The sequence below is a fragment of the Grus americana genome, chromosome 6, assembly GCF_028858705.1.
Source record: "Grus americana isolate bGruAme1 chromosome 6, bGruAme1.mat, whole genome shotgun sequence".
NCBI classification, from domain to species: Eukaryota; Metazoa; Chordata; class Aves; order Gruiformes; family Gruidae; genus Grus; species Grus americana.
Window position 1 is genome coordinate 6,742,808 of NC_072857.1, and position 24,055 is coordinate 6,766,862.

The 24,055-nt window shown below is 40.5% G+C and overlaps 1 protein-coding gene across 1 annotated transcript in view; it reads left to right on the forward strand.

Annotated features, from left to right (window-relative positions):
- Positions 1-5,953: 5,953 nt before the first annotated feature.
- NXPH2 (neurexophilin 2) overlaps positions 5,954-24,055 on the forward strand; it is a 41,067-nt gene continuing 22,965 nt past the window's right edge. The window contains exon 1 of the mRNA XM_054830944.1: positions 5,954-6,416. Coding sequence (XP_054686919.1) covers positions 6,363-6,416 — 54 coding nt within the window. The 5' untranslated portion in view covers positions 5,954-6,362. The remainder of the gene's footprint in view (positions 6,417-24,055) is intronic.

The window sequence follows — 24,055 nt, forward strand, 5'->3', positions numbered from 1 at the left end:
GCTTTTTATTCATTTTTTCATGATCATAAAAAGGTTTAAAATTTATTGATTACCACTACTGCGTACCTCTCCATTTTAATTAGTGACCTGCTCTCACTGATCTTCTTCCAGTAGTGTCAGCATGTCTACTAAAAGTTTTGCTTCATCAAGACGTTGTATTTGTCTGTAGAATTTGATCTGGATGCGCCTTTTTATTTACTCACAGATCTGTGCTCATTGGTAAATTGTGTTATACTTCACTTGCTTGGATTTTTAAACGTCTTTGAATATATGTAAACTCTAGGAACCCAAAAGGCTTAGTAAGTACTGGTGACTCATCTCTCTCTCTTTCAAGTGGTTTTCAAGATCAAAAATCAAGTTAAAGGGTACAGAAGAAAACCAGCTTGATACAGTCGTCCCCCATAGCCTTCTAAAACCAAGCTTTAAATCTAAATGTGTAATGAACTCCTCTGAGGATCTGAACTAGAGTTTGTCAGTGCTACAGCACACATCCATTACCTGCGTTAAAGCAGTAGTAGTAAATGGCAGTAGCAGACTATTATTCTCTGTTTAGACTAGTCATTACAGAGAAACCCAGTACACTAGCTGCACTGAGAAAAAGACACTGTGTGTAACCCAAATTAACTGATGCGATAGAAAATTCCAGTGGAGAGGCAATTTCTGTTTCAAGCCAAGCTTACAGGTTAACTTAAAGACAACTGAGCACCTCAGATAAATGAGGGAACAATGAATAAAGAAAAATAAGAAGATAAGAGGACAGAAAGCAAAGAGACAGAAAGTGCTGCTGTTAATGCAGCTGTAGAGAACAAAGTGATAAAATTAAGATTTAAAAATTATATGAAAGTCATTACATAGAGCAAGAGAACAAACTCAAATATTCTGGCAGCAATGCATGGATCCTGGAGAATGGGAGGACCCAGGAGTACTAACACAAAATATGTCAGCTTGCCAAGTCTTGCTTGGGGAAACAACACTACTAATATTCCTGTATGGACTGGAGGAAAACAATTAAGAACGGGAATACAAAAAAAGGGGAAGCTGACCGGGCTTATTTGCTTAGTGTGTAGCTAGGATGTTTAGAGAAACCAATCTTAGAAAATCAACTTCTAATGATGTTTTAAAAAAACTTCAGATAGATCAAATTAAATCAATGGATAAATAAAAATAGGCTTGCAACTTAGGTTCCTAATGTCTCGGTGTCAGTTGTTCTAGGCCTAACTAGATAAAAATTAATATTTAAAGACAAGCACAGACCACAAAAAATGGCAAAATATTGATAATCAAAGCTAATGTGTTTATTTGAGGCCAGAAAGTGTAATAAAGTGAAAAATATAAAAATTCACATAAAAAAGTAGCCAAGATTGTTCAGCCTCATAGAAAAGTATATGGAAAGAAAAAAACCAAGGCACTCTCTCTTTAGGATGAAGAAAGAACTAAGGATAGTCTAGCTGTGCCTCAGATGAATCTCCCACTTTAGTTTTCAATATGAATGAAGATTCTGAATATTAGGGCAAATACAGCGAATACAAAGGGCAGGAGAAAATGGAAGTGAAATTTATAACATCCATGATCAAACGGATGTCCAACAGTTGATACATTCAGACAAGCGTAGACGCAGAAGCGGTGGCAGGCAATCTTCACTCCAGAATCCTGAAATAACCAACATGGGAAACTGCAAGTCAGGTAGAAGAGATCTGTAATAAATCTATAAAATCATGAATGGTATATATGTAGAACAGCAAATGCAATTCTTATCCCTAAGAATATGGAAAGGAAGAGAAACACCATATCAGCAAACATGAGTTTTAGAAATATGCAAAGCTGCTGAAAGCAATCTGAAGCGGGGGCGGGGGGGGCGGGGGGAAGGCTTGGAAACATGGGTAAATAGAAAATGGGATAAATTTATTTGGTTTTTGGTTTGGTTTGGAGTTTTTTTCAGAAAGGTAGATTATTCTAGGATGATGAATATTTCATTAGCTGCCTTTGATTAGGTTACTAATTTTCTAGACAAATGAAATAGAGTCATCTATCAGGACTTCGATCAAAATATGATTGGATGTCATGTGGGAAAAAAATTAGATAGGCTGGAGAAGGCGATTAGGAAAAAGTTGTGAAGAGGGTAAGGTATGGTTTAACAGGTTGTGTTCAAGGTCTGGAAGGAAATAACTAATAGCGTTTGTCAAAGATTGATCTTGGGACCACTACTATTCAATAAATTAATTAGCAATTCCAGTATAAAATTTAGGACCTTTCTATTGACATATGGGGCTGACACAGAATCGATAGGCAGTCAGTAGTGTGAAGGATCTGGATAACACATCAGAACAACTGGAACAATAGAAAGAAAATATAATTGTGATGTAATATAAAAAAATATATTATAAAATATAGTTTCCTTGAAAAGGAAAATACAATAACACCATATATCAGATAATATATTTCCAACAGAGATAGATTAGGCATTAATGATATTCCACAAGACTATTAACATCTAAATTTGGATGTTCACCCACATTCAAAAAAGATTAATTCCAATGGGAATAGACAAAAAGAAGAGTTTTACTAGACTAACACAGGAAATGGAGTGCTATTGCCTGAGAGAGACTGCCTGGCTCACATAATTAATAAAATTTGAAAGGGAATCTGTACCTTGTAGATTTTTTGGGCTGCACTTTGTCAGAAAGAGAAAGAAGAGCTCATTAAGATAAAGCTGTGACTGGAAAAGGACAAGTGTGCATAAAACCAGATATCAAATATAGTAAATCTGGAAACTAGAATTGAGAAGGTTTTCGAATGCCAGAGTGCATTTTTGCAACAGCTTCCTAATGCAGTGTGGGACTCCTCCCACTTCTAACTAGCTAATTGAAAGATGGATCTTGAAGTGTTTCCAAGAAGAACCTACACTACACTGTCTGCAGTCCAGGGAGATGGACTGAATGACACAGGCAGCTCTTTCCAGACCGGCATTTCTAATATTTGGAAGCAGAGTGAGGAGTCTTAGGACTAAGAAGTGCAAAGGTTGATGTCAGTGTTTTAAATTAATTCAGAGGAATGAGACTTGAGAATTGAATTGAGGCTGAATAACAAATATGTTTGATGCTAATGACAGTTTTTACTTGTTGGTGCTTACTTGATAAAAGAATAAAAATTACTATTGACTTTGTGCACAAGCCTTCAAGAACATATGTTAATCAGATAGTTTTCACTGTCTTGTAGCAGCCAAGATGGTTTAGTAGGTCCCTGAGCTCTTAGTTTAGTTTTTCCACAGCTGGCTCATCAATCCGTTTCTAGAGAGATAAGGATTACTTCCTGCAGTATACAACTGTTATTTCCTGAGAAGAATCAACTATTTGTTATTGTGCCTTAAAATTAGACCAGAAAATTTTCCCTTCCCCATTTAAATGACATTTGAAGATCATGCTAACATGCCAAAGCAAGGGAATGCAAAGCTCAGGCCTTATATTCTGTTCTTAACCAACATTACTGTGACTTTTCCAGGAAGTAATAAAAATAACAATAATACTTATCACTTACTGTGCACGATGCTTTTCATCTTCAAAGCGCTTTACAAACATTTACTGCTCGTTAATCTGGAAAAAGTATGATTTAAGGCTAGCTTCTGATAGCTTGTGTGACAAAGTTAATGTCATTTAAATCACATCCGTTTGTATTTAATAGGATAGAACTACAGTACTTTAGTTTAAACACTATTGTTCCATTAAAAGCCAATTACAGAAATTCAGCTTTCCTTGAATTTATAGAGCACAGCTTTTCATTTAAAAAAAAATCTATCTAAATTCTTCATCCGAATTTAGTCTTCATAATTCTAGCTAATTGCATAACAATCATTTCACCCAGCTGCATAATGCAATTCGTCTTGAAGAAATAAAACCTTCGCTGGGCACTTGCAGGCAGTACCGCTTGCCAGCAGCAGATAGCGCTCAAGATGTTTCCGTTTTTTATAAGGACCCGAGACCGGACAGGGCACAGGGTAAATAAACTCCAACCTGCCTGCCTGGCTCATCCCTGCACAGGGTGCTCAATGCCAGGCCCTTGGCCAGCTCAACAAAACGCTTCCTTACGCTTAAGTCAATAACTGATTCATTTACATGTGCAAAAATATCATTTCGGTACCACAGAAGATAGCATTTTTCGATATTAAACGTATGCATAGCAGCATTTAACTGTTTTCCATCCAGGATGTGAAGACAACTTATGGATTTAAATTCTAATATATAGGTCCTAACATATTTTATGCTGATCGTTCTATATTAAAAATAAAATCAAATGGTAGCACAACAGGTTGAAGATCACTAAAATAAACACTTTTAAAAGAACTTTTGAATACTACTACAAGAAGTAACTACATGAATTACATTATAATACATTGACTCCGTGGCCATCAGCGTTTCAGTTTTCTCTCTGAATCTTTGAATCTGCTGCAAATGAACTCATTTTAGAGTTGTTCAGTTTATATGTAATTTCCTTTGCTACAGATCAAGCATCTTTTCTGAACCCAAATGAGAGAATGCGATTTGTGGCTCAATTGCATCCACATGGTACATTTTATGAGATACCTAGCAGCAGAGCTGGGAAAGGAACCAGTGGGATACCACTGAATAACCACAAAAAAATCATTATCTGGTAAAATCATGGCTGCTCTCGAGTGCAGTGGAAGGGCTTGTGCAAAGTCATTTCCACTGGCAAGGATTTTAGCGGTTGAAAATACAAAGTAGTCAAAATGTAACCTGAACACAGACCTAGTAAGAAGATGAGACAGGGCAACCAAGAATTAAGAGGAAACTAATCTGCAAATGACAGGCAGCGTTTGGAGGCGGAATGCACTACCTCCACTTCAGCCCCGTGGCAGGGAGCTTGCGTATCACGTCGTGTGTGAATTACCGACTGGCAAACGCCGGCACTGCCAGACGTGACGCAGGCGTATCCGTTACGGGTAACGGCGCTACCACTTCAGTCCCAGCCACGTGGGAGGCACGTGTGCTGAACGTGGCCCGGGTTTCCCTCTGACCCTGGCCTCCTGCACCCAAAACTTTATTTACCCTTTCAAGGTTGCCGCATTGCAAGGTTGTCACTCCTGCAGCTCGAAAGCACGGGAACAAAAGTTTCAGGCAGCTCGAGCTGATCTCAAAAATGAGTCCGGACCATATTCATTAATTTACATTAATAAATGGATATAACCTCAGAGTGACTTCTACGGAGGCAGATTGGCCAGCCCCCAGGCTCCCGGCACACTCGGGCGCCATTGCCCAGGCCCCCCTCGCCCCACGGCACCAGCAGCACCGCTCTTCCCGCTCCCCTGCCCAGCTCAAGCCCCATGCAAGGACCCACTTGAACTTGTCCCCGTGCCCGCTCAGCGGACACCGTCCCCAGCTGCCAGAGCTGTGGTGTCCCGGGGCAGGCCGAGGCGCCCAGCTGGGCAGGCAGGTGCCAGGACAGGCTGCGGGGCCCGGCCGTCCCGCCATGTCTCCTCACAGCTGGGCAGAAGAAACACGTCGAGTTTCCCCACAAGGGCTACGGCTGCCCACCCGTGTGCAGGTTCCAGGGGGGCAGATCCTCCCGAGAGAAATGGGGCTGTGACAGTGGGTTTGCTGTACAAACAGGACCGGGCGGTGAACGTTAACTCAGACCCTTTATCTGTCTCTCCTTTTACACCAGAGCGGGAGGCCAACGGCAGGGCCGGGTGCAGGTGGCTCCCTGAGGGGAGGCAGCGCCCGGGTCGCTTCGCCCGCGGCGAAGCCAGGCTCAGGCCCCGACAACCGCCATTCCTCTCCGAGCAGGGCGGCAGGGGGTGGCCGCGGGCGGAGGAGGGGCCGCCGCGGCTTTAAACTTGCCGGGAACGGCTGCCCCGCCCGGGGCAGTGGGGTCTACTCAGCGCCCGGCGGGGACGCGCCGCCCCCCTCCCCTCCACCCCCGTAACGGCTCTTGTCAACTTCGGCCCGGCCGGGCGGGTTTTTCGCCCTGGCAGCACCATGGTAGGCAGCGGGGCAGCGGGCTCCGGCCGCCGGGACGCTGCCGCGCCGCCGGTCTGCGGCGGGCTGTGAGGGGACCTCCCTCCGCCCCGCGGGGGGTACCGCGGCCGCCCGGCCCGGCAGCGCCGCCACCGCCGCTTCCCGCCTATGTTCTTCCCGCCTCCCGCCCGCCATGGCCGCCCGCGGAGCCGAGCGGTGCGGCGCGGAGCGGCGCGGTAGTGCCGGGGTCTCGCCGCTGCCTGCCAGCGCCCCGTGAGGGGGGACAAGCGGGGCGGTGTGTCCCTGCGCTCAGTCCTGCCCCCCCCCTCCTCCCCGGAGCGGAGATGTGCGAGACCCGTGCGAGGGGAGTCGCCTCCTAGACCGGCAGCCAAGATGGTGCACCTGCAGCCCCTGCCCCTCGTCGTGGTCCAGGGCGTTCTCCAGCTCGTAAGTCTCCTTCCCCGCGCTCCCTTGCCCCCCTGCCGCAAGACTTTGGGGGAACCGGCGCCCTTCCCGCCGGGGAGGGCGGCAGGCGCGGTCCCTTCTGGAGGCAAAGGCAGGGCTGACTCCCAGCAGCCGCACCACACCAGCGGGCAGCCTCCTACAGCCCGACACCTATTTTTCTTTTTCTTTCTTTCTTTTTTTTTTTTTAAGCGGGTCTGTGCTTTTCCGCGCGTTTGCTGCTCGGCTGGTTTGTTTGGGATAGCGGGGCTCTCAGGTGCCCGAGCAAAGAGCGGCCCCGGGAGCCGGGGGGATGCGCCGGGGGTGCCCCGGGATGCGCCGGGAGCCGCCGTGGAGCCGGGTACCGCGGGCCGGCGGGTGGGCGCCGAGTAACACCCGAAACTGTCCGTTCCCGAAAAGTTTTCTGATGTCCTCGAGTGCCTCTTTTCGTGTGCACGACACGGCGGGTTGTGTAGGTACAGTCACCTGCGCTTTGAAAGCTCCCTCGTTAGTATCGCCTTGCTGCAGCGCACGCGAAGGTGTTTTCACTAATTTTTATTAGTAACGCCTGTACTACATGCTACACATTCCTTTGCACGCAGTGGGGGGAACCTGAGGTGGTGACGAGGTGAAATGCAGACTTCAGAACTCAAAGCTATGTGGGGGGAAGCGAAGCGAGGTGCGCGGCTGGAGCCAGGTAGAGCCCAACTTCTCCCTGAGGCAGCGACTTGTCCTGTTTGGGGGGCATTCGTGGCAAAAAACAAATGGTCTTCATGTTATTATGGCGGGAGAGGTTAAAAAGAGAAAAAAAAAAAACTATTTGCAAAAGAGTTTGGCAATCTGCACTTGAGCAAGTGTTATTATAATTTTGAAATATTTTTTTTCGGGAGGGTGTTAGCTACTCCCATAATGATCTCCGATTCGTGCTGTAAAAGTTATGCCTCTCTTCCCCAGCTGCCTTGTATCTGAAAGTTTGTCACCGTAGTCAATAGGGAGTGTGTAATAAACCTTGAAGGGATTAAACACCCTCCTTAAGAACTGGAGTCTAATATTACAGCGTGAGTTGATTGATTAGTTTTTGAGGAAGCTTATGTCAAATTCTAATCCGGTTTTGGATTGTGCTTGTCGTGTAATGTTTTTTGCTCCAGCACTTTATCATAGCAATGAAGTAGCGAGCTGCAGTCCTGCGATAAGGCACACATTTCTTTCACACTCCTATCCTTTTGGACAAGAAAAGGCTGTTTACACTCTTCACGTTCTTCCAACCCAGTTTCCAGCTAAACAACGCGCAGGGGTGAGAGATGGGAAAGGAAAACAGTAAATGGATTACAAAGTTGCTGAGCAGAGGGAAGCTAAATAAAACCTCTCCTTCCTCACACCTGCAACCTCTCTCACTCACACCCTCCTTATTTATTTATTTTAAACAGATATCAAAGGGATTGATTGAAACGTGTATCAACAGGGATCGGGTTTGTTACACAATGTTTTATGGATAATGTTGGGAACTTGCTGGCTGTGGTATTGCATGCCTTGAGTGAAGGCTGACCGAATAGGCAAAGTTGCTGTCTTGGATCAAACAAAAATCATGCGTAGTCAGTACAGGTTTTCAGGTGGATGTGGCACTCAGCTTACCCAGGAGTATTCATTTTTTCTCCATTCTTTATATATAAATCTGCAAAGTTTTGGAGTCAATTAGTGTTATAGCTGACACAAGTTAGTTTAAATAATAAATTAAAGCAAAATGACAATGTGTGAGATTTTAAAGTCATTTTAGGTATATATTTCAATGCTAATCTATTACTAAAAAGTTGTGTAAATACATTTTGGCATACTATTGCCCGAATATCTAGTTAACATCTGATTGAAGTCACAGTTCATTATAAATGGAGTTTGGAAATATTTGATGCTGCTGGTAATCCATTGAATACTCTGTACTATTCTTTGTTCTCTGGCTAGTACTTGGAGTGACTGGTGGCTTCCTGGGATCTAATTAGCAGTTTTAGCAGGCAGACATTGGTGGTACTAATTCTTGAGGGTTTTGGTTTGGTTTTTTTTTTTTTTTTTTTTTTTTTTTTAAACCAAAGATCAACATGGTTAATGTTAATACAAGGCTAAAGGCTCAGCATTTCAGCCAAGAAAGAAAAAATTGTGTGTTTCAATGTTGCAATACAGCAGCATTCTGGTAACCCAGAAATGCTACCATCAAACCCTTCCTGATGGTACAATCTTAATTTTTAATGAAAACAGAGATGTTAGAATGCAAAATATTTTGGCACTGTGTTTTAGTGAAGGTAGGAGTACTTTTTCTAAAAAAAAAAAATTAGATTTAACTTCAAACGCTTGCTCGGATTTCAAATACAAAAATGTGTTATCTACTTACCTACTTTTTAAAGATGCACAAATGTAGGATAACACCCGTATAAAAATTCACAAAATGCTAAAGATTATGGCAGACAATCTCACTGGATTTCTGAAAGCAGTGTTAGCTAGATGATTGTTTATATGCTGAAGCTAATATTGTTCAATCAGAAGTTCATGTTTAGTACTTCCTTATTTTAGTATGGATGTATTTTTGTGGCATATTCTTGGATTATGATTTTGATTAATAGATGGTGTACCAGTATTCATGAAGTACGAGCACATATATATTTCTTTAATTTGCATATTTGGGTATATTAAATAGTAAGGAAGCCTGCTGTTGAGTCAGGTTCAGGTGCTAACTTGCCTCTGTATAAATGTGTCTATTTTAAAAGTCAGGTTTACCTTATATTGTCAATATAGATCAAAACAATAATTTGCAATGCACAGTCAGTACATGTCTTGGCTGTTATTGTTAAGAAGAGCAAAAATTGTATTGTATTATCATTAATAGGTATTCTTGCTTTACTATTTATTTTCAGTAAGCTTTTCCAATTGTCATATAATTGATGAATGCCCTGTTAGTTATCTCTTTATAAATAACGGAGTTCTACATGTTGGAAATTGAAAAGACTGAGTTGTTAGTATTATATGGTTTATAGTATGCCTGCTAGTGTTTTATAAAGTTAGTTTTAAATGTCTTAAAGGAGGAGGACTTCTGCCACTTCCCTGGGAATATTATTTGTCATTTTAAGGAAATCTTGTTTTTTAAAAAAAAATTTAAAAATTGTCTGTATTCAGACAATTAATTTGCACCTTTAAAATGTTATGTTTCATAACATTGTGTAAAATAGCTTATATGGGGTCTTTAAAATGTGTGAAATTTACCCCTTTAAGAAAGAAAAAAAATAAGGGCTGTATATAGGCTTTGAATCAAGAAGTAGAGTTTGCTTTAGCTATAGATAGCTAGTATAGCCACTACTTTCCCTTGGCAAGGTATAGTTACAAACACTCACAGACAGGATAGGGTAATCGGGTACCTCGACTATTTGTTTATTCCTACATCTTTGCAATCTGAAATTAAGAAAAGATTATAGCAGCATTTTCTAGTGCCTATAGTCAAAGTTGCATCACCATTCCTATCAAGAAACTGCCTTCTAACATTATCATTGGGTAGAGTTGTCACCATGTTATAAACATAAGAATCAATTATTTTACAAACCCTTAAAAGCAGATGTGTTGTTTTTTTTCCCCCAGTAGTGTCTGTATAGATGAAAAAAGACAAGGTATGTTATTTTATGATTTTTTTTTTTCTCCACCAAGATTGAAGTATAGCATTTGATGTGAATGAAATTCAATGACAGATTATGGTTGTCGTGGACTTTTCAAGGGCTGAAATTTTTACCTATAATGAAAAACAATTAAGCCAAAATTTTTACAGAGATTTTTGTTAAAACAGAGTTTGACAACTTGCCTTGAAAAGAACAATTATAACTTGCCATAGTATAAGACATTGCTTCATATGCAGAAATAGCTTGAAAGCTGAGATAAAGCTGCATTTCCATTTAAAATATGCATACCATGTGAAGTGTAGAAATAGAGAGGTATGTTCCTCCTGGCTACTTTAATTTTGTCTCCATAGCCTTACAAACATGGTCTGCATAACATGCCCTTGCAGTGAGAATCAGAAACTCTCAACTCTGTTTCGGAAAGGTAAATGCTTCCCTCCGGTCATCTTGAAGCACACAGATCAAATTCCATCCCCCTTAATTTCAGGGAGATCTTTGTCATGGAATATACTGGGCCCAACATTTCATTTGGTTTATTTTGGTATTTTTCTCGATGCTGTAGGCATTGTAAGCCTACATCTCATTCTTGTGTAATAAAGTAATAGCAGTAACCCAAGGAATGCAGGCAGTTTGAAGTTGAAGACAGCTCAACAAATGCTGGTTTCAGCAGTCTGAGAATTTATTATCCTGAATGAGGAGTTATGTATTTAGGTGGATGGGGCTAGGTTTAGTTTACATAGGAGGTTAACATGCAACGCTAAACTCAACTTGTCCTTATGTCACATCTTTTGACCTAGTTCTGTGGAATTGGTAACATAATTTTCAGTTTATTTGTAGGTTGACTGGGGCACAGAAAGGTTAAAGATCCTATTTAAAATCTACACAGCAAGTCTGTTTGACTGACATCCCTAGACCGCAAGATACCTCAGGCTTCCCTAGCACAGGGCACGTAAAATCCAAGTCTCAATCTTTCTGTCTGCAACATGGAAAGTATTTTTTTCTGCCATTGTAAAGCATTTTGAGAGCTACATGTCAGAGATGTGCTGTAAGTACTTCTCATTACCGGTAGCAAAATGTAACCAACAGTGAGGTGAAACAGAAAGATCGATGGAGCCCAGATGCTGAATTGGGATGCACTGATCGGTCTCACTTTTCTGTTTTGCTTCCTGAGCCTTGGTTTCTGCAAGAAGGGCACTCGGGCGTGGGATTCGAAAGGGTGCAACAGCAGAAACCACTGACTGGTCTGTAGCCAGTGCCTGTTCTAGGTGCAACTCTGCTCTAGGTGCACCAAATTCCTCCTATGCTGTTGAAAATTTTACCCTTAATCAACACTTCACAAACAAAAAATATATGAGGAGAAGCAAGAGCCGCTCAGCGTGGGAAATGAGCACTGGGCAGTAACTGATTCATAGCCTGTGATCTGTGGGTGATGTGTTAACCTGTATCTGGCTCAAGTACTGAATAAGACATGGTAATTCTTGGCACTTCTGGTAAATAGCTGCAATAAGGAAAGATCAGCGCTAGTCTATGCTGAATGGTTTTAAGACAAAAGCTGTAATTCCATAGGTGTGGGTTACATCTTCCTCAGAAACAGAGCGAGCTCTTCTGGTGCTCAGGGAAGACTGTCACTTTGAGTCTTTCACACGTACTCGTCAATGTATCAAAACCAAATCCAGTGAGGAAAAAGGAAGAAATTTTTGCCTTTATCACAAAATTGCTGTGATAAGTGACTATTCACAGGATGATGCATTTGCTCTGATAATATGTCTTCTAGTCTTGATTTTTGCCCACCTCTTTAACTCACCACTTCGCTATACCCGTTAGAAATGCAAAAATACTGGCCTTGAACCCTTTACTAGATCAAATGTTGCAGAACTGGAAAAGAGGAAAGTGAAAGTTCCCATTCACATGACTATTATAAATTCATCCTGAACTTGATTTCCAAACACCCTATTTTGGGTCAGCTTTGGCCTTTGACTTCAAATTTTAGATATGCTTGTGTGTATTTCCCCAAGCCCATTTATTGTTCCCATCCCATTTTATTTCTCTCAATTTTCCACCGTGTTTGTAGCTGTAGTTTGTTTGTTTAGGTAGTTAAAGAATCAATCAGAGGTAAAGAAAATAATTGGTGGACCTGCTAGGTAGGTTCTGCTTCTAGCAGAGCATTGCTACTGTTAAGTAAGTCTACAAGAGTCGTGTTTCACCCTCTTAGAGTCCCTGTCCCCCAATTTAGCACTTTTCACACTTGCAGGTTTCTCTGATACTCTGTCTATATTCATCCCATTTATCAGCTGTTTCCTTGTGGCTCGTACTTCAGAAACTATTACTGTACCCTTGTAGCACCAAAAATGCACTAGCACCTGTGCAGAGTCACACAACACGGTCGTGCCGGCACGTTGAGTCGTGCACTTGGGATACACCCTGCATTAAATCAACCCATGGAGGACCCTCACTGTAAGGCTGCAGCCCAGGAGTCTGGATCTTGCAGCAGGACTCCTTGCAGCATGGAGCATGGGCTGGAGCCCTGGTGTTCACCTGCTCCCAGATTCCACATACCAGGCACTTGGGATGCTGGAAAAGCTATAGGTTCTGTGCAGAAATGTGAAAGTTGTCAGCACTCTGCCAGGATAGCAAGAGATGGGATGGGAGTGGATGAGTTTCTGGATAAATCTCTCACAAAACCTATGAGGTCTGCAGGTCAGGACTTGGTAAACAATGTTGATTCCTTTCCTGTAGGGAATCTCCTTGTGGGCTGGTGTTCTGTGTCAGCTATAAGCTCGATCGCAGTTAACAAAGAGGTTCAAGGAAACAAATTAAGAGTGGAGAGGAAATAAAGGGCTATGAAGAGAGGTCCACAGTAAAGACTAAGTAGTTTTGTCTTTGCAGCAGAGATTTCAGTGCTGGTATGATGCTCTGCTCTCTCTGGAATGGCAGCACGTATTGTAAATACAGAATTTGAATGACTTGACTGTAATTTAAGGTAGAATTAAAGAGCCTTCAGAGTTGTAGTTCTTGAGATAGGTTTTCTCTTTGTTCCAAACGATTGGTAGTAATAGAAGCTATTATTAGCAGGGAAGTGAAAATGAAAGAATAGGGAGAAATAAAAAATAAAACAAAGAATCTAATGTCTCTAAAATCAGTTTTTATGTGCATTGGGACCAATTATGGTTATTGTGTCATTACAGTGCAGAGTTGAGGCTACTTCAAATGCCCTAATTCTCCTTCTCCAGATCCAGCACGTTTGGTTTATGTTTATTATCAGTTGAGAATTTCCTGGCTTTATAGTACTTGGGTTTGGTGATCACCTGGTATTTCTAATACCATGAATCACCAGTATAAACACAACCTTAATTAGCCATTATCTAGGAAAATAAAACATTGTGCATAGAAGTGCTTCTATATTTGTTCTGTTATTATGTAGACATAATGGCTTTTTATGGTTTTGATGGAGAAGGAGCTGGCTGTGCTTGAGGCTGACATGAAGAAAAAGAGCACCAGGACTTGGCTGAGGGAGTAAGAGGTGAATATGAGTGAGAGGAAGAAGATGGAAATAAAACAGATCCCTGGGCAGGTGGTGTGAGCCTGAGTAGGTACTGCAGGAGGAGAGGGACAGGCAGACCAACAATGACAAGGAATATTTGGAAAGTTGGAACTGGTATTCCACATGGGGCTTAGTGGGTCTCATGCCAGTGATTTGTTCTCTAGCCTTGAGCTGTAGCTGTTACTAGTGAGTGTGTTCCTCCACCACTGGCAGCTTTAAGGTGTTCCCAAGTTGAATTTTCTCCTTACTGCACGCAGTTGGGACGTTCTTAGCAGAAATCTTCAGAGATTGTAGTACGGGACTACGTACATAACAGTTGCTTTATAGTACTCTGTAGTTAGACTTTGTGGTACTTTATAGTCAAGATGTGTTCATGTATGCCATCATTATCTCTGGGAAACTGAGGGAAGAAAGGCTGGCTCAGCATAACAAAATAGAGCCCCAGGGTATGTTTCTCAGCTTCATCTCCAGAAGACCAGAAGGCTGTTCTGCACGGCAGAATAGACCCTCTCCTTCGCTGGCCCACCTCGATACAAAGACAGAGACAAGGATGACCTTTGTCAGAGGAGAAGCTGACTCCTGTGATGTGTTTGCATCCATGGTGAATGATCATATGTTGATTAATGTGACTTATTGCTTAGGATTTTTAACCCATTACTATTAAGGTGACACTGCACCTTTTTTTCCAAGTTGGATTTTAGTGCTCTACCACATGCTTTCCTTGGATAAAATTCTAATATATGTGCATTTTTAATGAAATATCACACTAGTTTGGTATTTTTTGTCTCCAAAAGACAAGAAAATATATAATTAAGAGTATGTATTTAAAGTACAATAAACTGTATGTGCGTTATAGTCATCTCGGAGCCATGTATTCAGAAACTGAGTAAATTCGGGGTTTGTGCTAAGGAGAATATGTGAATGACATAAATAGCTTTATTCCTACCCTTAAGTGACACTTTGAGGAGGAAAACATAAAACATATAAAAGCCTTCTGAACATCTTTCCAATATATTTTAGTATAATTTCAGGACAAAGTATAATTGTAATATATTTATTTAATATGCTACAGGGTAGAGGTTGCATTATGAGGCTGTGGTCTACACAAGCACATGCAAACAGCACTGTACTCCTTGGATCATGGGGTTCAACCCAACTCCAGTCTGGAAGTCAGCTACGGTAGCACGGGTCAGTGCCACTAAATCTTGCTGAGACACCAGAGCAGTAAGGTTTAAACCTAAGTATGTCTAAGCAACCTCCAGGTATAAATGCAGATTTAAATACAGGAGAAATAACTGTACAACTACTGTTTGTAGGCTATGTAGGTGTGTGTTCCCGTGGGTCAGGAAGTTAGTACTGCATGTGAGAAACTAAAGTCCAGATTTCACAGATTTTAATGATTAATTTGGGGTTAATTACAAAATCCTCCTCTTGTACTTTGTTCTGTTATGGAGTCTTAAAATATGCTTTTAGTTTGGAGCCTCCTTGGTTTAAAAGCAAATAAAAATATCTAAGATATTCAGAAACAATAAAAAAGAAAGTCAGGAAGCAATATCTTATTTAAGTTAAAGATGAAACTTCACTCTTCAAACTTTTTTTGTTTGTTTTATGATTAAAGCACTGTAGCAGCTGAGAAGAGCTGCTGAATCTGATCTTAATTGGCCGGTGACAGGGACATTTTCAGAGTGACATAATGTGGAGCAAGGGAGGAGTGAAGCCCAGTCTTTAGTTTCTTGAGCAAACAGCGTGCCAGGGAGAAGGCTAAAGCCTGTGTTGTTTTCCACTCATTAAACTAACAAAATGCTAATCAGCTTGGTGGAAAGATTCGTAGTAGATAATGTTACCTGTCACTGTGGCACCACTGAAGAGTGATCAGGTGTGTTGCCTGGGCCACTTTAAATTAGATGATTGAAACACTTATGTGTGAAAATCGCTAAGTAAATTGCACCTTACTTTCTTTTAAAACAGATTAAATTTTGTATATTGGCTAATTTCAATTCTGTGGCCATTCAAGACAAGGAAAAGACTGATGTTAAACTCCTTATCAGGTTGGGACAAATCCTCTGATACAACTGCACTTGTATGCCAGACTCTGCTTCATCCTGCTACTGAGCTGCTCTGTAGCTTGCAGTCATCAAAGTAGTCCTCCAGTACTGGAAATATCCATTTTTGAGGTAATTTTGAATCAAACTGCACGGTCTTACACGTAAGATGATGACAAATCCATCAGTCTTCTCTGCGTTCCCCTGGCTTGGGTCTGCTCTCTGCTGTAAGGAAGTCTCTGGGCCTCCAGGGAGCTTTTGCAGGCTGTACTCTGCCGTGAGCTGCCTGCTTGCCACCTCTTTTTCTCACTCTCTCCCTCCCTCCCCACTCCATCCTCATGAAGATTTTTCCAAGCAGAGAGTGCTCTGTTCCTCTGGGAGAAGCAGCAGCTTCCTCATTTTCCTATTCCTCTTAGAGATGCCCATCTGATCCAAAGTATGGTAGCCAGGACCAGGTAGAAAGAATATATTCCTTTCTATTGCCCAGTAGAAAAAATACTTCAACTTTTGTTTGTTTGTTTTTTTTAAAGCAAAACATACTGTGTACAGGTAACAAATAAATAGTTACTGAGCCACCTTTCCAGAATCTATTAGTGGTCATTAGTTCATCCCTTGCTGACAGCTGTCTGTCCAAACTCTCTGGTAGCCGATCAATCCAAAGACTTTATCAGCTTTGAGTCCTAGGTTGTATAATGTACTTCTAAAGTATTTCCACTGAAAATTGTCCATTTTTAACTCAGTTGTTACAAGGCAAAATCTGATTGAATATCCACTATTAAAGTGAAAGACTGGAACATGTTATGGGGGTTTTCATACTTTTTTTTTAAGAAGCAAATTTTACAGGACTGCAGATGTTATGGACACTGCACTATTTCTTTACAAAGCATATTTTTCCTTTCTGACACCCTCTCCCTATCAAGGTCTCGCAGTGGCAGTGAGCTCTGGTGTGTAAAATGTAGATCAAGAACGAGATACAACAAACTGCATTTCCATCACATTAGCATTCTGGGGGCACAGAGGTGTGTTGGTTTTTCATGCTCTCTCTCCTTCCCCCTTGAACGCAAAATCCCAGATTTTTTTCTACAGTGGTTCTGGTGAAATCACAGCTGATGCTTTTCCTTAAAGGTCTTAAAAAGTGAGAGAACCATTCTCATCCATCTCACTCTTCAAGTCTCTTATTTTTTCTTCTCACTAAAACTCAGTATCCAGTTCCTGGCACCTAACTGAAGCTAGCTTAAAATAATACGAAGGTAGTTGAGTGTCTGACAGGAGAATAAATTCATTGTTGAGTTAGGACCTATTTGATTTAAAATAAATGAAATGCCTCTAAATGTAAGAATGAAAAAACATGACATACCCTCATACTCAGATCCGTTTTATGGTATTCACCCCATAATCCTTTTATTCAGATATGCATGACCTATGCATTATCAGCAATAGACAGCCTAACACTCCTGTGACTACGGAATTTAAACTCCACATTTTATTCAACAAAACCTTTTTGTGGCTATTGGACGAGATCTGTTACTCTGCTTGCTTAGACTGAAGGGTCAGTGTTGCTGGCTTTAATACTTAATGTTGAACAATGGGGGAAGGAATGAATTTAAAATAGCTAACTTTGTATTTATGATGACTAAGAATACCATTCTGCAGAAATTTGCTTTCTGGTGAGTTTGCAATATTCTTTCAATGAACAGCACAGTTATATTTTTTTGATGGAATAAAAAGATAAATATGGTAAAAAATATATTTATATTAGGTATTGTATCTTTCTTGGGTCTTGATGGGTTGGATTGTCTTGTCCAGTTCAGATTAAGTACTAGATTTCTTTTTAATTGATGTCAATACAGCTGGTAACTGTGAAGGAGATTCAACTGTATGTTCTATTTAGATAATAAAACTGTAGTCCTGATAACACAAACCAGTAGTCACTTAACTGACTTGTCCCATACCAGTGATAGTAATTTCCTTCTGTGCATTCAGGGAATATTGAGCTAAACTGGTCTGTAAGCAGGTATTAATAAAGCCTGCTCTACTATATGTGCCCTATGCCCCAATTTCTGTCCTACCCGCTACAATTATTTAATCAAAATCTAATTATCCTTGAGATCACCAGCTCTGGCAGATCTGATTGAAGTGCACAGAATGGTTGAACAGTTATTTGAGTGGGAATGACATACAACTGATGGGCAACAGCATCATAGGAAGCTTGATTTTCTTAGCAAGTAGGCTAAAATAATATTTGAAACAGATGAGCCTGAAAGCCAAAACACACCTGCATCCCAATTGGAAGTTCACCAGGACTTCCTGGGGTGGCCACATTTCAGGGTTTTGGTTGTTATTGTGTAGACACATAGAGGCTACAAAAAAACCATTTTAATCTTTCCTTGGCTGTAATGAAAACATGGGCTACTGTATAATTCATTTGGTTCAGGCTCCTCTTTAAAATGCTTAACTTGAAAAGAAGTAGTAATCAATTTTAGTGGGGCAAGAAAACCTACATAAATAAAGTGGGGTTTTTTTCTCATTTCTTCAGTTTGAGAATAACATCTTAACTAAATATGGTCAGGAATTTTTTTGCATTTCTGGAAAATTCAAATTCATTGAAAGATAGTACAGATGTTATCTATATCACAGCTTTGAATTAAACACCTGCAGTTTGCACATGGTGCCCAAGAATGAGGTTCAGCAAGCTCCCCACACAGAGGGAAGGGAGATACCTAGCAAGGTCCCAAGAAGAAAGAAGCAGTAGCTTAAAATGTATCCCTTTTAGAAACTTCAGAGCCTTCCTCTGGGTTGCAGGGATGCTGCCTTTCACTTAGACTAGCAGGCTTTTTAAGGGAAGCTGGTTAGCCAAAAGTAGAAGAACAGCAGCTTTTAATGACTAATGAATAAATAGGTCATAATATCTCCATTCTCTCTGTGCAAATAAGTCAGTGCTTTTCCCCAAATTAGGGTAGCAGAAGGGAAAGTGAGCCTGCATCTCTCAAGACGGTATCATCTTTATCAAGGTCCCTGCCCTCAAAGGGACTGAAAGCTGCTTTCATCTACCTTTTGGAGGAAGAGAGAGAATAGGTACAAATACATTTCTTTTTGGTGGCAGGTAGGATACATATGTTGGAATTCAGTGAGATCAGGAAAGTGACTTTCCTCTCACACCTACCAAAAGATGTACTTCCTCCTGCAAGGAGACACTGCATTAAAAAAGATGAAACATAAAATAAAAAGTGATGGAGGTATAATTTCAAGCATTTTTTCCTCTTTTTGTGACCTTAGTCAAACGTGTGTGAAAACCACATCCTGGATTGGATCCTTCAACAGAAATCAATGAAGGGATGCTGAGACTTGTATCCTGAGAGAACCCATCCATGGATTAGGAGCTCGGGTGCTCAGGGAGGCATGCTCCAAAACAAACTACGAGGAATTAGCATTCTTAGACTATAAGGACTACTTGGGTCATGTGTCTTACAGTGTGGTCTTAGAGGTTATAGATTTAGGACCTATGCATCTGTTATGAACCCGTGGAAAAACTGTACTTGCTGTCTCTCAAGCTCTCCCTGCTCTTTTCTTGTTTTCTTCAGCAGATGGATACCAAGAAAAGCTACCCAATATCTTCCTGTGCTGTAGGATTGCTCATACTGAACGCTTCCTAGTATTCTTTCTCAGTTTGGGGTTTTTTTTTGTCTGGGTGTTTTGGTTTTTTTGTTTGGTGGGTTTTTTTAAGAAAGTCCCATGATGATGGGAAAATGTCACAGCTGATGGTATCATATTGTTTAGTTTCTTAATACTATACACAAAGTTTTCCTAAGTCTTCCCTGTTACGCTTAGCTATCTTCTTTTCTGTCACTCTTGAGACATTTTGCTTTAGGCTGCATTATTTGCCTGTTCCTGGGGACCTTTTTCTCAAAGAACTACAACGTTAGTATTGTGAGTCACAGCAAGTTGTGCCTCTTTTTTGATCTCTTCTTCTGATCATACGTGTTTGGACTAACTTAATGTCTTTTTTCTTCCCTCTTTCCTGTTGGTTTTCACAGAACATCTTAATGGAAAGATATCCACAGTGCTGACCCAACTTGTTAGGGTTAAAAGATACCATCTAAGCGTAGAGGACTCTTGGAGAATTTGGCAATTTTGCAGAGGAAGAGAATGGGCTAGATTCAGGAGGAAGACACTATATCCTGAATAATTTTCTTGGAATATTTTTTCTACTTCAAACTGCAATGCTCTCACTACCAATTTTTTTATCCATCTCTGGGCACGCTACCTAGGCAGTTTGGTGGTTTAGTTTTTTCCAGCAGTCAGCCCATGAGAATGGGACACTATGCATGCTATGTGTATATTCTGAACACGTGAACTAAGTGACTATATTGGCACTCCGCACAAATTAGCAAGCACAACACCAAAAGGTAGGATGACTACAGTTATGAGGGTTTGATCAGCTCAGAGCTCAGGGAGAATATTTTTGTACTTAGCCAGAAACATTACCAATTTCCCTGACGTATTACTTCTATTGTAAGCTCTTCAGGGGTGCCTTCTGCTTTGTGTACAGGGCTGAGCAAGCATCAGTGCTCTGAGTAAATACGGTAGTGGCTGAAAAGTAACAGCAGGAATTACACATAAACAGATTGTATACCTAAATATTTTGATCACTCTCTAATTTCTGATTAAAGAAATATCCCATGAATTCCCAGGGGACACATTTCTTTGCAAGCAGTGACAACCTCTGTAACTGTCAATGTGTAAGAAAAACTTCTGTTGAAAGATGCTGTAAAAAAGCATCAGATGTTCTGTTGCTATAAACCTTATTGCTTCGAATTTCCTGTTCCTGAAAGAAATATGTTTGGAGTAGTCTGTAAAATAGTCTTCTTACCTGGAACAACCACCTGTTTCCCATACATGTCATCCTCTTTAATAGATAAACTTTCCATTAAGAGCTAGACAAGGTGCTAGTTTTTCTTGCAGTAGTCAGAAATAAGAGCAATAAATGTGTGGGAGAAATTAATCAATTTGGTTAGGAACATCAAGGTGCATGCCTATCTGAAATATAGGCTGTATGGAAACACAAATAGGTTCAGAGAATGTTCCAAGTATAGAATTATTGACCCTGGAGGATAAGATACAGAATAACCTTCCTAGGCTGTACTTTGTCAATTTTAAGTAGTATTTGCAAGATGAGAAGTTTAACAGTTTCATCCCTCTCAGCAAAGATTTGATAGTAGATGCATCAGAGCTTTTCCTATTTTTTTTCCTTTTATATATTACACTACCTTAAAAGTATATTAATATTCTATTCATTTACTAATGTTCAGTATAAATATAAAAGCAGTATAAATAAGTACAACTGATAGATCTAACTCATAAAAGTACATAAATGTGTCTGGTTTTCCAATCTGGACGCTCATTTTCTGATTGCGGTCTCAATTCTGGGACCAACTGGTTGAGCTCTCCCTATGGCGTGTCACAATCCTGGAAGCAATGGGGTCTGCAATACTGCATCCCCATGTAGGATGAAAGATTAAGTCAGTAGATCACAATGAATTTTTTTTATCTTTGTGAGATAAAAATACCCCAGTGCAGATATATGAATGAGCATGTGAAAGAAGAATTTATCTTAAATGTTATCTTTTTGGTAATTGTATTTATAACTCCATCCAGCAAAAATAAAAAAACATTTTCTTCAAAATGCTTTTGAGCACTCGCCCTAGCCATCTATTCAAGTGCACTGTCTTCCAGACAACTCAAATGTGCAAGGAAGAACATCTCATCTTATATGTTCGGTATAGATACGTAAGGCAATGTCCTGGGAAGTTAGCAGGTGAAAGCTGTCCTTTAAGTCGACCACACAGTACAAATCTGACTTTTGTTTCAAGGAATATGTACATTTGAAACAAGGAAAAATAATTGCTAAATTCATTTATATGCTGCTATTCAAAGCCTATAATTGAGATAATCAACTTTGAGTCTTCAAGTTTAAAAAAATAAAGCTGCTAGGAATTTTTTTTTTTTTTTAAAGGATCATACCTAGTGTTTTGGCACAAGCATTTCTCTGATGAAGGAAAGGCAGTGTACTGGAAGAGTGGGAGGAAGGTGGCAGCAGTGCCTTTTCTGGTAGCCATGCTTGCTTAACCTGGTGAAGGAAGTCCACCCTCCCAGTGACACCGCACTGCTGGCATAAGTACAGGCCTTGAGGGGTAAAAGCACACTGCTAATACTGAGATGAAGGTTAATTTAAATACTCAGCACCCATCAGTGTCTGTTGAATTGAAAGTTACATCTTCATTAGTATGGAAATTCTGCGTCTTTACTAACACCCCTTCTTTAGATTCTTAAACGCCACAGCAACAAATTTCAACAATATATTTTGAAAATAACTTTATAATGAAATCTGAAGCAAACAAGATTGTTTAAATCATCTTCTCTAGGAAGATTAGTTTTCAGGGGTTTTATTTTGTTTATACTGTGTTTTCCAGAAAACTATGTCAAAACTTTTCAGTAATGATAGCGATTATGAAAATTTAAGCCTACAAAATCCTTCTGTGAATTCAGTCTACAGTCTTACAGAAGAATGGGACTCCATTTGCTACTGACCTCCAGTTAGAGTACAACCCATCAACCACTACCTTCTGAGCCTGAGCCCATCACAACTTGGAGACTGAGAAGCTTGGGACACTGTTTCAAAATGTAGGTGACATTCCTCATCCACAGATCTAGTCTTTTGATAAATATTTGGCAAACAGTTTAGTCAAGCATGGTAAATTTAGTAAATCCATGGTAAATCTATGCTGGCTATTCCCAGTCATCATCTTCCCCTTCATGTGTCCAGATGTGACTTTAGAAAGGATTTGCTCCATGATTTCCCCAGGGGCTGAACTCAGTCTGAGCAGCTGGTAATCTCCTGGATTGTTTTTAGCCTTTTTTGAAAATGGTCACTACATTCGGGTTGTTTCCTGATCATCAGGGACCTCCCCCAACCTCCAAAACCTTTCAAACTTGATAATGAACAGCCTCACAATAACATCAGCCAGCTCCTTCAGGACACTTGAATTACACCCATCGTTCCCTGTGGACTATGTATGGATTCAGATTGCCCAGGGAATCCCTGAGTCAATTCTCTTCTGTGACTGATAGTAAGGATTATGTAGGGAATAGAATCAAAACTTCAGAGGACTTGAATTAGTTGCACTTAGTTGTGCATCCCTGGGAGCTCAATACTATATCACTGAGATGGGCACCACTGGTTTTGTTTAGTGAAGGATGCTAAATGATCATTAAGCCAAAATTTAAATAATCATCTGTAAAGGAATAGTTGTCATGCATAATTTTTTTCTCTAAATTAACTAGAAGGATGTGATGGTTCACTTCAAGTCTCTTTAGGAGATCTAAGCTTTCCTTACAAGGGTAAGTCTTGAGTTTGGTCTTCCAATATTGCAACAGAGAATGGCTGTGTAGAGACAGAAGGCAATGTGCTTCTGGAGCATTGGCAATGTTCCTTGGGGACAAGGATGCTCCGGGGGGACCAGCGATGTGCAGTCTCCTGGTGACTCTGGAGCACCAGTCCTGTAAGAACTGCTTCGTTCTCCTATCTTTCTCTATCCCTGTATAGTTTGAACATCATATACTTTTCCCCGAAGTTCACACCAGCAGTACATAAGATTTGGTAAAGTTTCAAGAACAGCATTAGTGTGGGTTAGCCCCATTTTTGGAGTAAAAACGCAAGACCAACTTGCTTAAAATACTGATTGTTATATTCTTTGCTGTGTTACATTTTAGCAATACATACAGATATAGAAATAATACATGCTTAAGGCAGACACAGGAAGATGATTTGTAATTCTTTGTAAATCTCATCTTTCTGAATTCAACCAGTGTTTTATGGATAGCAAGCACAGAGGTAAAACTGCCAGCCTATGCTTTGAGTCAGACTAACTTTTGCTCCTACAAAAATGATTTGCATTTTTAATCATCTATTAGTTTGTGTCCTACATATTAAGGGCTTGTAGATAAATTATTAAATTGAGAAAATCTAGATAGGCAAATGAACCTCAAAGCAATTATAACACCTGAAAATTTATCAAGTATAGTGATATTTTTCAGCTATGGAAAGAAATTACCTTTACCCATTGTCAAGCACTTGCACTTTTCTACCATACGGGAACTTCCTTCTCCCCTCAGTTTGTTAGCTGAGGTAGTGACAAGCTGCAGAGAGATGACAGATTTAGCTAAGGATTTGGAGTCTGAACACCTGTGCAGTGTCATGCATTTAAAAATAGAACGTGACAGCAAAACACATCAAACCTTTAATGTCCAAATGGAAACCACAGGGGTTTTTCCTTCAACTTTTATCCAGAGAAATAGCTTTCAATCATCGCTGTCCAAGGAAAAATACAAAGCAAAAGCTGTTTTGTTTGAGGTCCA